We start from the raw sequence: 15,779 nt of genomic DNA on the forward strand, positions 1-15,779 counted from the left end.
GAGCTCCCAGATGTGGTGTGCCAGCCTCAGGCCCCTCATCTGCTGCTTTGCCACCAGCCCCGCATCTGTCATCAGATCCGCTCCTTTGTTTCTAACTTTGTTTCTGCTGTCTCCTTTCCTTCCCCTTGTTTTCCAGAGGTTCCTCTGTTTTGCTGTGGTTTATTTTTCTGCAAAGAAGGAGCTCTGGGATTTACATATCAATTCTGCGTTTCGGTGTTCTTGTTTTCTGTGGGTTTGTTGGGTCGTTGCCTTTGAATTTCAGTTGAACGTTGCGCTAATTTATTTTTCCTCTCTGAACTGACTCCGCTCTTCAAGAATAAAGAACAAGCATTAGAGAGAATCAAGATTTCCTCCAACTCGTGATATGTTGAGTTCCAGCCTTTGTTGCTTGTTCAAGGTCTGCACTTGTGTTTTTAATTTCCTTTCAAGCGTGCTTTTATTTAGGCATTTTGGAAACCTCTGACGCTAGCTTTTTGTTTTGTTTTTCATTAATAATGTCAAATGACAGTACAGTACTTTATGGTCAGAGAATATGGCCTGTGCCCTCCCCACCCTTCCCCTTTCTTTCTTTCCAATTTAGCTTAGTTCATTGTTGCTAAATGTTCACATTTCAATACAGAGATTATATTTACTACTTGTAGGGCATGCGTTTCAGTGTTTATTAATTCCATCTTAATATAATATCTAGATCTCTTATGCCCTCCTATTTTTTTATTTGTTTCATCTGACCAAAATGTATAGTGCTCTCTAAGGTTCTCCCAGTAATGATTTATTCAAACACCTGATTTCATTTGATGGGTTTGGTCTTATATGTGTGTGGCATCATCACTGACCACATGACTCTTCAAGACTTATTTTCAAAAATGACTTCTATCAACACTGAATTATATCTGTTGCCATAGATACTCTTTGCCCATGGTTTTGCCTTGTGGCTGACATTTCTTCAGTGGATATACATCGTGAGTACCTATATACTGAGGAGAGTTTGGTGAGCAAACAGGCAAGAATCTTTGTGTTCACATAGTTTTCTTTTTATCTGGAGAACAATATACAAAATTTTTACAGATGAGTAGTAAAAAATATCACATTTGAGGCTGACAAATGCTATAGAGAAAAGTCAACAAGAAACAAGGATAGGGAATGCCAGGCAGTGGTGATAATCTGATTTATTTAATACAGTTCCCAGGAAAGGACACACTGAAAAGGTGACATATGGCAAAGGCCTGAAGGGGGGGTGAGGGAGTGAACATGTGGAAGTCTAGGAAGGGATTGTCCCAGATGGCGAGAACAGCAAGTGCAAAGGCCCTGAGGCAGGAGCATCCCTAGCAGGCTTGAGGGGCAGAGAAGTGACCTATGTGGCTGAAGCTGGATCTGAAAACGGGGTAGTGGTGGGGGACAAGGACTGGCAGGATCGGGGGGAATGCTCGGCAGATACCATGGGGGCCTTTTAGGAACTTTGTCTTCTGCCCACAGGAGTAAGTTGAGAAGCCAAGGAATGAGGACATCTGATTTACCTTTTAACCTGCCACCTTTGGTTGCAGAGTGGTGAATACAGCTTACCTCATGGACCCTGTGCGTTTTCTTCTGCTTAATCTGAGTCCTTTTGTTTGGTATAGCAAGCGGTGTGTTCTTGGACATAAAACAAAACAAAACAAAACAAAACAAAACAAAACAAACCCTGAATCTGAAAGTCTTTCTTCTTTTCCATAGGGAAACGTTTTAATGTTTATGGTCATAATTGCCATGTTTTCATCATGGTGTTTCTGATTCTGAGGGGTTTTTTTCCATCCTATTTCATTTTCCTTCTTCTTCCTTTTCTTCTTCTTTTTAAAAACATTTTAATGTTTATTTTCGAGAGAGAGACACAGAGTGTGAGTGGGGCAGGGGCAGAGAGAGAGACAGATAGATAGAATCTGAAGCAGGCTCCAGGCTCTGAGCTGTCAGCACAGGGTCCAACCTTCTTCTTCTTCTTCTTCTTCTTCTTCTTCTTCTTCTTCTTCTTCTTCTTCTTCTTCTTCTCCTTCTCCTTCTCCTTCTCCTTCTCCTTCTCCTTCTCCTTCTCCTCCTCCTTCTCCTCCTCCTTCTCCTTCTTCAGACAACTATTATATCATTGTTACCTTAAAATTATGTTCTTTAAGCTTTCTTTTGGTGTTACTAATAATGTCATTTGGCTTATTATTTTTCTTTTGAAAAAAAAAAAAAAACCCAAAACAAAACACTAAGGCTTTGGAATCAGACTTCCTGGGTTAACATCTCTGCTCCATCATTTCCTCGCTGTGCACTCTTGGGCAACTTACTTTGCCTCTCTGACTCCTTTCCTCATTTGGAGATAATAGTGGTAATTATGTCATAGGAGTGCTATAATACTAAAATAATTAATATCAGTGAAGTGCCCAGTGTCTGCTGAATAGTAAGCACTCAGTAAGTGTTAGTGGTTATTATAAATTGAATAATTATTGGAAAAATATAAATAAGAAAAAAATATTATCCAGAATCCCACTGCCCAGGAATAATCACTATTGATTAAGAGGTTCTTCTCTGTGTGTCTGTATTGTGTACATGTGATTGTGCATGTGTCTGTGCTCACGTATGTGTGTATGAAGCACAAATGAAATCTTATTGGACATAGTGTTTAGCAGCTTTTGCATTTTTCACCTAACCATGTGTAATGAACACTTCTCCCTATAAATCACTCATCTTGGGCAACATCATTTTCTGTGGTCCATTCTACAGATCTGCCTCCCCTTACAGAATTATTTCCTTACTCTAAGATGTGTAATGCTTACCTATGTAAATAATTCTACAGCAAAAATCCTTGCAGCAAAACCTTTATGCACAGCTTTCATTATTTCCTAAGGAATCTCTAATCCTGGAATTGATGGCTTTGAGAACATATGTATTATTAAAGCATTTGCCAAACTGTTCTGCAATTTTTTTCAATTTACATTCTCACCAGTGCTGTGTGATGCTTCTCATTTCACCCACACTTGTCAACACCTGGTATTGTAAATTTCAAAGATATAATGCAAGGATTATACATATTTTGTTACTAATTATACATATTTATATAATACTCATTATCATACATACTTTGTTACTAATTATGTTGAATAGTTTCATTTGTATATTGCCATTTGTTTGTATTTACAAATGGCTGTGTCCTGATTTTTGCCTCTCATTTTCTTATTGAATTATAAGAACTTTTTATATAAGATGGATCATAATATGTGTTTCTTGGTATATATGTTGTGATATTCCTTCCTTTCATGTTGTATGTTAATTTTGGTGAGATGCATTTTTCTTTTTTTTAAGTCTATTTATTTATTTTTAAGACAGAGAGGGAGAGAGAGTGAGTGTGGGGTGGCGTCGGGGTGGGGGGAGAGGGAGAGAAAGAATCTCAAGCAGGCCCCACACTGTCAGCACAGAGCCCGACATGGGGCTCGATCTCACAAACTATGAGATCATGACTTGAGCCAAAATCAAGAGTTGGATGCTCAACTGACTGAGCCACCCACATGCCCTGAATTTTTCTTAATGGTATATTAAGCATTCACTTCAGCCCTAATCAATATATAAATATCAGCCTTAATTGCCATAAAAAATTCTCAGGTTTGTCTTCTAATTTCCTAATTGTTATCTGAATTATCCATCCTAGTGTTCATTGTTTCCAGTGGATTTTTAAATTTAGTAATTATATTTTTCTTTTGAAAGTAGCCTTTTCTAATCTCCCATGGTTCCCTTTTCAGAGATGACTTAGCCTCTTCAATCTCATTGAAAGTACAAACCAGATATTTTTTAGAATTTTCTCTCTTTTGGCAATAGTTCTGTTTCATGGGAGGTACTTACCTGATTTCTCATTGTTTCTCTTTATTTGAATGAGTTTTTCATATATCCTGTTATTTTTTTATATCTGCCCATCCTTGTAGACTGAAGAGCACAGGAATGATGAGTTTCTCAGTTCTAATTTTTCAAATTCAGATGAAGGGAGAAAGGGGTCTTTGGAATTTTTTGGAACTTTCCTTGTCAGAACAGGGATCCTGTTTCCTGTGGCTATTTTTGAGAGATCCACTGCTGGAGACAGCTACCCAATAGGCAGCCTTCCTGCTCTAGAGGGGGGCATTTTCCCCTGCTGGTTTTGTGCAACTCCAAGTTGGAAGGGATCCCTCCTTTCCTTTTCTCACAGGTACAGCGTCCTTGTTCAGCGGCAATAGTGACAGCATACCGTCTACAGGGCACTTTGATGCATCCCATGCTTCCTGACTATGGACCAGAATTGGTGACTGTCATCCAGTCCCTGTGGTCTGGCCCAGGTTGTTAGTGGGGTTCAGTCAGAGGTCCCATTGACTGGTCACAGCTTGATCTGTAGTTTCCAAAGTGGCTTAGACTGTACACGGTTTGGATGGCTCATGGTTGGGCATTGGTAATACTGAGTTGTGCCCTGACCAAGCTATTCTTTGGCCAGCTCCTTCAAACTTTCAGATTAACCACAAAGAGAGAGTCCCTTAACATTGCTGCCGTACCCTTAACATTCTTTAACTCTTGCTGCTGGCTGAACTCTTATGTTAACAAAGAGGTCCAGGCATTAGGCTCAGAGCCTCTGATAAGCCAGGCCATCTGCTAGGACTTGTGTAACTTTGATTTGCATACATTTACTCTTCTATAGTTCCTTTACTTGTAACCCGTTGGCTTCCTTCTTGAAGTGTATTTATCATTTAAAAAAGAGATGATATCATGAAAAACATCAAGTTGACCATAATATCTAGACTAGGAAAATTCACAAAGGCCAATAATGTTTGCCAACCACTGCTTCATGTTCTCTTACTATGACTTTAATTTGTGGGAATTCCTAGATGTCTCTGCTGTGTGGATGGCACCCTTGATTGCCAGCAAAGATACAGTTGTTCTCCTACGTTTGCATTTCTTTTGGTCATTTCAATGGAAACTGGGAAGAAGGTAATTGAATATTAAACGTGGAGGCCTAAAGGCTCAACTAGTCCCCTCTGCTTTGAATCACCTCTCCTCCTATTTTTAGAAGCTGCTGAGGAAGGTTTGTGAGTGGAGGAAAAGTCGTCATGAAAATTGTGAACTGGGGTTAGGAAGTCTTTCTTTGGGAGTGAGGTGGTTCCCCCCCCCCCCCTCTAGTGACTCAAATATCTTTGGAAGGTTCCTTCTCCTTCCTCACTCTCGTGTTATCCTTTGAGTAGACAGAAAGATCTTTGTGGTCAAAAGCCTACTGAAGCCATCTTGTTTATTAGGATAATGTCAATATCGGTAATGATGATGATGATTTCTTTTATCTCTTGCTAAATGCCAAGCACTATGCTTATCATTTTACATGAGTCACCGTATCTCAGCTTGACAATAATCCCGTGAAAGATTTTTTTTAAGTAATCTCCGTGCTTAACATGGGGCTCAAACTCATGACCCTGAGATCAAGACTCACGTGCTCTTACAGCTGTGCCAACGAGGCGCCCCTGAAAAAGACTTTTGTTCCAGTTTATTGATTTATTTTAAATGTTTATTTGTTTATTTCAAGAGAGAGGAGAGAACTCGAGTTGGGGAGAGGCAGAGAGAGGAGGGGTGGAGAGAGAGAGAATCCCAAGCAGGCTCCACGCTGTCAGTGCAGAGCCTGATGTGGGGCTCGAACTCACAATCTGTGAGATCATGACCTGAGCTGAAATAAAGAGTTGGATGCTTAACCGGCTGGGCCACCCAGGTGCCCCTGTTCCAATTATAGATGAGAAAGATCGAGGCTTAGAGGGCCTAGCCAGCTTATCCAGTGACCCAGGGAGGCAAAGGCAGAGGTGAGATTTGGACCCAGGCAGACTTTGACCAGGGGCTTGCGTACTTACCCACTGAGGGATGCCGTTTCTCAAGAGGTTAATACAGGGCACTTTAGGAAGGCATCTGCAGAGAAAACAGCGTCATGGAGACAAGTCTGTAGTCATCCAAATGCTGCTGAGTGAGTGCCAGGATGCTGGGAGAATGTGATAAGAATCCATCGACTATGGGAGATCTTCACAGCATTCTTTCAGAATGGGAAAGCACTTGGTGGAGAAAGTATGTGCGTGTGGAGAGAGAGGCAGAGTCAGCCAGAAGTTTGCATCTTATAAACACAGTATATTCATTTTTTCTGATATCTGTGGGATAGTGACAAAAATACAGCATGCCTGGCTACAGACATGCATGCATGTACACACACACACACACACACACACGCACACGCTCCCCAAAAGAAAAAACCCTCAACACGTTTTTTAAGGTAGAGCTGTCTACAGTCTTCCTTTTCTTATCCTAATCAACAAAATAATATCGAGTACAGTCATGGAATTTGTCATGTCTCCTTGTCTCCCTTTAGGTTTAAGCTGCTGAGCCAGGAGGAAGGCGAGTACTTCAATGTGCCCGTGCCGCCAGAGGGAAGTGAAGGGAATGAAGAACTACGGCAGAAATTCGAGGTAAGATGTCTTTCTTTCTACACCAGTGGGAACTGGTTGAGTCTGCCTCTGTGCCATTTTGCCCAGTTATAGTGTGGTTTCTACCAAGGCCTTTCATGACTCTGTGCCTTTGCAGTATTATTCCGCCTCCCAGAAAACTCCTATGTATCCTGCAAAACCCCAGCCAAACGTACCCTGTTTTGTGAAGCCGTTCCCACCTCCCTGTCCTCATTTAGATTTAGACTTCTCCTCGAAAGTGCTCATTCGCTCCTTGAGTCATTGTGATGGTAGCTTGGACCGGGACGGTAGCAATGGTAAATGAACGAAGTGGACTGAGAAGTGATATATTTTGGAGGCTGAATCAACTAGGCTTGCTGAGGGATAGAATCTGGGTTTGGATCCATTGGCGGGATGGTGCTGTACTGTTAGCAAATGGACTTGTTTGTGCTAGTGACTTCATGAAATGCTCATAGGTGTATCTTCCAAAGATGAAGAGCCCTTGGCCGTAACCTTGGACTAGAGTGCTGCCTCTACATTTACGTGAGCTGAGCCCCTTCCCTTCTGTGGGGCCAATAAACCCCATTTTCAGCTACGTGAGAGGAGCAGATGTGTAGGACACATTCCAGTTTTACAAAGAAAATGTTTCGGGGAAGATGGATTTGAGTTATTTCATTACATATGTATTGAATGATTTTAAAGTAGTTTCAGAAGGGAAAACACATTATTTTGTTTGCACAAACTCAATATACTGAGTCTGATGGGAAATCATCAATTCTAGATAAACAGTGGTGGCCTGCTAAATCCAAAGAAAAATGAATAAAATAGCTAAAATGAATTAGATCACTATCATTTGTTCATCAAGTAATTACACAGGCAAATAAGAAAAAAAATTGTGACCAGGTAAAGTTCTGTGAAATAGAGGTCCATGTTACTTTGAGAACATCTACGAGGGAGATGTAACTTTGTCTCAGAGGACAGGGAAGGTGTCATTGAGGCATCAACAGTGCAAGTTAACTGAATAGAGAGGCAAAAGAAAATTCCATTCAGAGAGGACAGCATGTGCAAAGGCCCTGTGGTGGTGGGGTTACATGGCAACTGTGTGAAATTTAAAGGCCAGTGTGGGTGGAGGAGAGAGAACAATGGATGAGTTCAAGGTAAGACTAAGCAAGTAGCTGGTCATCACAGTAGAAGGACTTCTGGCCTTGGCAAGGATTTGGCATTTGTCCCAAGATCTACCTTAATTTCCCCCTCAACTTGACAGAAATAGCATTTAAGTATTGACTCTTGTGCCCTCCACAACACTAGACTATGGTGATGGGTCTGACCCAGGGGGAAGGGAATATCCCTTCCTGGAAACCAGTGGGACAAACACATGGGCCTTGAGCTTATCAGTCACTCTCCAGTGAACTTGATAAGTGAAGGTTATTGCTGTGGAGCCGGCTCAAGCCCATATGAGCTGGTAAAAGGACTTCCCGGGGCGCCTGGGTGGCGCAGTCGGTTAAGCGTCCGACTTCAGCCAGGTCACGATCTCGCGGTCCGTGAGTTCGAGCCCCGCGTCGGGCTCTGGGCTGATGGCTCAGAGCCTGGAGCCTGTTTCCGATTCTGTGTCTCCCTCTCTCTCTGCCCCTCCCCCGTTCATGCTCTGTCTCTCTCTGTCCCAAAAATAAATAAACGTTGAAAAAAAAAAATTAAAAAAAAAAAAAAAAAAAAAAGGACTTCCCATGCAGCAGGGCCAACAGCTGGACACTTGACTCACCCTTCCAAAGAACACCTTCCATCGCTTTCCCTCAGCTTTTGGAGGAAGATATGCCCATTTGCTGCCGTGTCAAAAATGTACTGTTGTGGGGACAAAAAAAAAAAAAAGGCCACTATTTTCTCACATAAAATAAAGTCTCAGTTTGCAAAATGATCTCTTCCATCCTAGGGCAGCCGGGGTGACATTTCAGGACGTCAGAGAAAACAGTTCCTACGTGAACATGGCATTTGTTGGGGCCAGTTATTGGCATGAAGTACAGGGCTGCTTTATCTGCGTGCAACAAAACGCATCCGTTTATTTCTAGCAAGAGCCTGCAAACGCTTGTTTATGCCTGAATTATAATTTCCCCATACCATAGTTGTTGATTAAAAAAAAAAATGCTTCCAACAGACCGAAAATTATTCTCAGACACATAGAGAAATTTCAGTTGACCTTGAACGTGAGAAATGTAATCCCTACGCAATAAGCAATTAGCACCCAGAATGACTCAGAAATTACTTTCAAGCCTCTTATCTGGAGAAATTCTGAGTGATGGTAAAATCGAGCTGCTGGAGTTGGGGTAATAGAATTTCACGGTAGGGTGAGCTCAGTGCAGTTACTGCGTGGGGTGTATTTCAGAACGTCCGAGTCGGCTCAGCCTGGGGGCCTTGTGTCTGACCACGGGCTTGCCTATGGGCCAGAGAAGGGAGAACTCCACTTTGGACGGTTCAGAATGGGTTTTCTGATGGTCTTGGGATTTTCTTACGTAACAAAATGCTTACCGTGTGCCCCTTATTATTTTAAGTGCTGCGGAATATTAACTGAGTTACTCCTCACCACACCCCCGAATGGGAGATACTATGAGCACCCCCATTTTTGGTGTACAAATGAGGAAACTGAGGCCCAGACAGGCTAAGCAGCTTTCTCACATCCCATCGCTGGTCATCATCCCGGGTTGAGTTTTCCCCACAAGCAGACCGTTAAAGATTCAAGCACAAGTAGTTTCTTCAGGAAGTGATCCTGGGAAGCATCACTGATGAGTGATGCTCGTCAGTGGGAGAGACGCTGGGAAGGCAGGAGGCCGGGAAAGTGTGTGTCGTGAAGCAGGTCGGCGCTGTGGGCCGCTGGGATTTGACTTGTCAGAGAAGCTGAACGTGTGCCTCACGGGGTCACATGTGGGGGACGAGAAACTGCAGTAGTTATGATCCACCGGCTCAACTTCTGCCGCTGGCTAGCGGCTACATTCAGTGGCGTTAACGGCCAGCATTTGCCGCTCGCCCTACCTGTGGATTCCGCTTGCTCCTGCAACCAGGAAATGAACCCACAGGCAGAGCTGCAGGTGTGAGCCGTAAGGAGCCTCAGGTGTGGAGAGGACAGTGCGGGGGGGGGGGGGGGGTTGGAGGGACACCTGGGCCTTGGGCCTTGTGGGTGCAGTGGGAAGCCTGCTCCGTTCGGGTGGTTCAAGGGCCAGGCTGCTCGGATTTGAATCCAGCTCTGCCACTTTTCTCACTGGGTGACTGCAGGCAAGTTACTTTAACTGTGAGCCTTTGCTTCCCCATCTGTACAATGGGAGAATCACAACACTTCTTAGCTTCCAAGGTTATGTGAGGATTGAATGAGATAATGCGTTTAGAACGTCTGGCACGTCATAGCATATAAATGTCAGGCCACTGTTGCCATCGTCAGCTTCCCCCTTGGAATAAATAAAGCTCAGAACGTGTTCCTTCGGAGCTTTGGAAGGGCCGCTTGAGGATTAGGAAGGATCTCCAAGCCTCCTGAGGCCTCGCCTCTGCTGCTGGTCCTGGGGTGCCCCTCCGGAGCTCCTTATAGGGGTGGGGGTGACAGTGGAGTCTGTAGGTTAAGCCAGCGGAGGCACTCATCATCTGAATTGGAGCCCTGGGTGCCGGCCGCCGAGACGCCTCTGCTGCCCTCCAGCACAGTTTGGAAGGAGGCAGGCTTCTTCCTCAGACACGTGGTCAATTTGCTTTCCTTTTGAGTGCTGGATTCTAGGGCTCTAAATTGCAAACATGAAAAGACAACTCTTAGTGTACTCCTGTATCTGAAGACATATCCAACCCGGAAAGATAGGGGCTAATTTAAAATTTTTTTTTTCAACGTTTTTATTTATTTTTGGGACAGAGAGAGACAGAGCATGAACAGGGGAGGGGCAGAGAGAGAGGGAGACACAGAATCGGAAACAGGCTCCAGGCTCTGAGCCATCAGCCCAGAGCCTGACGCGGGGCTCGAACTCACGGACCCCGAGATCGTGACCTGGCTGAAGTCGGACGCTTAACCGACTGCGCCACCCAGGCGCCCCTGATAGGGGCTAATTTTAATTTGGGCCTCAATTTAAAAAGTTTTGCTCTTTGACAAAGTACCTGCTAGGCCTGGGGCTCCTGGGGATCATGGGACTTTCAGAGGGGACCCAGAATGGGCTTCTTGTCCTCCACAGGCTCACCGTATAGGGGGTCACAAACCCAAATGCTTTCAGGAGCCAGGCAGGAAACAAGGAGGGAAAAAAGCTTGGTGTCGTACAATAGGGCATGGTGGGGACTGTGGGAAACTGGAGAGAACATGTCCTATCTAAAAACACTATGCCTTGCTGGATGGGGCCCCATGTGGCCATGTTTACTTCCCTGAAAGAAGCTGCAAATATGGGTTTTTATAGACCATCTGCTTTTCAACAGTTGTCAACTAATTTAATTATTTTTTTTTTCAACGTTTATTTATTTTTGGGACGGAGAGCGACAGAGCATGCACGGGGGAGGGGCAGAGAGAGAGGGAGACACAGAATCGGAAGCAGGCTCCAGGCTCCGAGCCGTCGGCCCGGAGCCCGACGCGGGGCTCGAACTCCCGGACCGCGAGATCGCGACCTGGCTGAAGTCGGACGCTCAACCGACTGCGCCACCCAGGCGCCCCAACTAATTTAATTATTAAAACAACATCAGCACTGTGCAAACCAGGCGGATGGGGCCATTAGACTTCTGATCCAGAGTTTAGAATCTGGTTTAGTCTGTTCAGGCTGCTATAACAACAACAAAAAACCCATGGGCTTAAACAATAGAGACTTTTTTTCTCACAGTTCTGGAAGCTGGGAAGTCCAGGATCAAAGCTGCAGCCTGGTCAGATTCTGGTGAGGGAGCCCGTTCCTGGTTCCTAGATGGCTCTCTTCTCACTGTGTCCTCACCCCCTGGAAGGACCCATGGAGCTCTTGGTGGGGGAGGGACTCTTCTAGGAGGGAGGTCACTGCTGCCCCCCCATGAGGGCTTCACCCTCATGAGTTAATTCCTTCCCCAAAACCCCACCTCCTAATGCCATCACCTTTGTGGGTTAGGATTTTAATGTGTGAATTTTGGAGGGGAGGACCCAAACCTTATAGCCTACATGGCAGTTGGGGAAGACACAAACACCGTAGCTTGTATGGAGAACATACACTTTATAGGTCTATAGCCTGTACCTATGGGAAAAGTCACAGAAGCAAGTTGAGATGGGGGTGGAAAGAGGGTTTGGGTCCCATAATTCAGAGGAGGGAGGTTACTCACAGGACTGAGGGATGAAGCTGGTTGGCCATTTGCTGCTCCTTGAGGAACAGAAAAAAATTTTTGCACCAGGCAAAGGCCAACGGAGAAACTGGGTGAGTCCCTCACTCGTGCTTCACTGGCCGGCCATGCTGAGACCTGCGGTGTCCCCCTAAGGGCCGGAATGGGGGCTGGGGACCAGGGACAGTCAGGATTTGGGTCCTCACAGGTTGGAGAATGCAGTGTGTGGATTGAGTGGGTCCTGACTCGGGATTCCAAGAAGGTGGGAGATGTGGTCCTAAAGCAGGGAAGACGGTAGGGTCAGGGAGGAAGGAGGGAACGTGTTCGAGTCGGGACAGCCTGGGCAAAAATCCCTGGGGCCAGGGGTGAGGATTTGGGATGATGGAAAGATAACGGCCCGGAAAAGGCAGTGCTACTTCTGCCCTGGCGCTTTGCTTCTCTACCTGATGAGCTCATTTTTTAACCACTCGCTCTACGCCTGTAACCCCCAAACCTCTGTCTCCAGCTCAGATGCCAGTTGTCCCTGCGTGTGCTTCCCAGGTGCACATGCTTGGCTGCCCCACGGACGCTGGAATCAGCACGTATCTTACTAGGAAATAACTTGACCGTGTGTGTTCACAGCAGCTCTGTTAACAGCCCCCCAAATGGAAACGACACAAATGCCCGTAAAGAAGAGAACGTAAACAATGAACGCTATTCAGCAAATACAAAGGGACAAACCACTGATTCAGGCAACAGCACGGGTGCATTTCGAGAACGCGATGATGAGCGAAAGCAGCCAGATGCAAGGACTGCTTATTCCATAAAGGGAAGCCTGTTAGACTTTCACAGATCTTCACCAAATGTGTGGATTTCCCTCACCAAGAAATTCTCCAGTCCTCCGTGGACACCAGCTGGGTGTCCTACAATTTAATTCACGGATGACACCTGGAGATGGTGTAGACCCCACAGGTTGAGGGCTTGGTCTCACAAGGCTGTCCCCACTTTAGACTCTAGTCGCAAATTGTGGGCTCTCAGCTCACCCACACTTCTGTCTGACTTGCTACAAATCAGGGGTCCCCACCACCCCCTCCTCAGATTTGATAATGCTATAATGGCTCACAGAACTCAGGGAAACACTTACTTACTTCTACTGGTTTATTATATATTAAGGGATATGATAAAGGATACAGATGAACAGCCAGATGAAGGGATACACAGGGTAAGGTCTGAAAGGAGCCCAGGAGATTCCATCCCCCAGGGGGTTGAGATTCACCACACTGGAAGCTCTCTAAACTCCATAGTTTAGGGATTTTTATGGAGGCTTCATCATGGAGGCATGACTGATTATTAACTAACTCAGTCTCCAACCCTGGGATGGGGCTGAAAATTCCAAGCTTCTGAAAAATCATGGCTTGGTCCTTCTGATGACCATGCCCCATCCAGGAGCCCACCAAGAGAATTAGAATACAAGATGCTCCTGTTGGGAAATTAACAAGAACTTTAGGAGCTCTGTGTCAGGAACCAGGGGCAGAGACCAAATATATCTTCCTTATTATGTCACACTCTATGGTTATGGCACACTCTATGATTCCATTTAGATGAAGTTCAAGAGCAAACGAAACTGACCTATGAGAATAGAACTCAGAACAGAGGTTGTGTTCGTGGGAGTGGGGATTGGCCGGGAAGGGGCACAGAGAACTTTCTGGGGGTGATAGAAATGTTCCCTCTCTTGATTGGGGTCTGGCTTCAAGGGTGTATCCATTTGTCCAAATTCCTAGAACTGTACGCTTGAGATTTATGCGTTTCAGTCTATCCACTGTAATATTTAAAACATTAATTTACAGGGGCACCTGGGTGGCTCAGTCGGTTAAGCATCCAACTTCAGCTCAGGTCGTGATCTCGCGGTTTGTGTGTTCAAGCCCTGCATCAGGCTGTGTGCTGACAGCCTGGAGCCTGGAGCCTGCTTCAGATTCCGTGTCTCCTCCTCTCCTCTCTCTCTCTCTGTCTCTCTCAAAAATAAACATTAAAAAAACTATTATTATATACTAACTTGGATGTAAATTAAAAAACATCAATTGCAAAAAGAGGAAAGATGGTGGATGCTTTGTCAGCAGGACAGATGGGGCAACGACAATGAACAGGCGTGTCCCGAGGAGGAAGTAAACTTCAGAGTTTAAGCCCCTGTGGGAAAGGGGGGAGTCTCTGTGTGTCTGAAGTCAGGCTCTTCCCACCCTCTCACCCACATCTCCACACTTGCCCCTTCTCCACTTCTCCTCTGAGTGGGGAAGCATCCTGTCCTCATAGGTGCACAACACAGGAGCCAAGGGCTTCATCCCTGAGCCTCTCTCCCAGTCTGCACCCAGTTCCGATAAGTCTACCTCCAAACCGACCCACTTTGTTCCCTCTGTGCCGGAGACACCCGGCATCTGGCACCTTGATGTCTCTAGTCACGTCCAGTGGTTCCCAAACTCAACCTCCTTCAAATGGGTCTCTTCTCTGGACTCAGGATGATCTTCTAAATGGAATATGATCATGCCAGGGCCTCCTTAAAGCCTTTTATGCTCATAATTAGCATTGACTTCTTCTTTTAAAAATGTTTATTTACGTTTGAGAGAGTGAGAGAGGTATGAGGGGAGGGGCAGAGAGAGAGGGGGCCAGAGGGGCTCAAACTCACGAATCAGAAGATCATGACCTGAGCAAAGTCAGATGCTTAACCAACTGAGCCACCCAGGTGCCCCAGCATTGACTTCTTGACAGGGTTAAGGCCTGTCCATCCCGTGCCACATCTACCTTGCACTCTGTGTTCCGGCCAGACTAAATGGTGTTTGGTTCTTTGAATATGTCTTACTCTCTACTCCACAAATGCTGTTTCTGTTGCTGACATCAAGTTGTTTATCTGGATAACTCCAGAATATCCTTTGGACACAGGGTGGGGGACCCGGTTCCTGCTGCGGTGTAAATTCTTTGAGCATCCATGTTTGGTTTTCTCTCTGATTGATCCTCAGCATCTAGAGTATCACCTGGCAGCTAGCAGGCACTCGGTGGGTAGTTTTTGAATGAATGAGTCTTTCCCGAAATTCAAAACCCTGAAAAAATTTTTTTTGCCTCTTTGTCTCTAACAGACAGCTGAATAATGGGACAATAATAATAATATCTGTTGGGGCGCCCGGGTGGCTTGGTTGGTTAAGCGTCTGACTTTCTGACTTTGGCTTAGGTCATGACCTCACGGTTTGTGAGTTCGAGCCCTGCATCAGGCTCTGCACTGACAGTGCGGAGCCTGCTTGGGATTTTCTGTCTCTCCTTCTCTCACTGTCCCTCCTCCACTCATGCTTTCTCTCTCAAAATAAACCAAAAAATAGCTTGCATTTCTTGAGCACCTACTATCTGCTAGGAATGGTGCAAAGAACTCCAAGATACATTCTCTCATGATCTCCAAGTGCTCGAAAAGGGGACTAAGGTTTAGAAACAACTAAGTGCCAAATACAACTAAGTGCCTACTCTGTGCCAGAGAAAGGAGAACACGACAGACGAAATCCTTGACCTCATGGAGCTCATGTTCTAGTGTGAGGACAAAGAGTAGACATTAAGAAACAAGTAAATATTGGGTTTGTAGGATGGTGATAAGGGATATGATGAGAAACAAGTAAAGAAGAGTAATGGCAATGGCTGAGAGCTTCTGTGTGTCATTGTTGGGCAAGGCTGTCTTATCCGAAGTGAGGAAGCTCAGGGGACTGAGGACTAGAGGACTCTAGGCACAAGGGACAGCAAGTGCAAAGGCCCAGGGGCAAGGGCGTGTTTGGTGCTATCAGGGAACAGCCATGACGCCAGGGTGATGCAAGGAGAAGAGGCCAAAATCGGAGAAGGTACAGAGGGGCCAGGTCGTCTGTGGCCTCTAGCCTTTTCTCTGAGAGAGATGCTAAAGTACGGGACATCTGAGCAGAGGGGCATCCTGAGCTGACTGACTTCCTCAGGACCGCACCGCTCCTCCACTCCAGGGCCAGGATTCTAGCCCTGGAGGTGAACCCAGTAACAAAGTCCTGGCGATTTTATCTCTCACTGCTGACCTTCTCTTCTCTCCCCGTTGCAAAG

At 45.5% G+C, this 15,779-nt stretch overlaps 1 protein-coding gene across 2 annotated transcripts in view; it reads left to right on the plus strand.

Moving 5' to 3' along the window:
- PRKCB (protein kinase C beta) overlaps positions 1 to 15,779 on the plus strand; it is a 340,854-nt gene that overhangs the window by 238,843 nt on the left and 86,232 nt on the right. For both annotated transcript variants that reach the window (XM_030300793.1, XM_030300792.1), the window contains exon 8: positions 6,359 to 6,455. In XM_030300793.1, coding sequence (XP_030156653.1) covers positions 6,359 to 6,455 — 97 coding nt within the window. The remainder of the gene's footprint in view (positions 1 to 6,358; positions 6,456 to 15,779) is intronic.

Source organism: Lynx canadensis, chromosome E3, assembly GCF_007474595.2.
Source record: "Lynx canadensis isolate LIC74 chromosome E3, mLynCan4.pri.v2, whole genome shotgun sequence".
In the NCBI taxonomy this organism is placed as follows: domain Eukaryota; kingdom Metazoa; phylum Chordata; class Mammalia; order Carnivora; family Felidae; genus Lynx; species Lynx canadensis.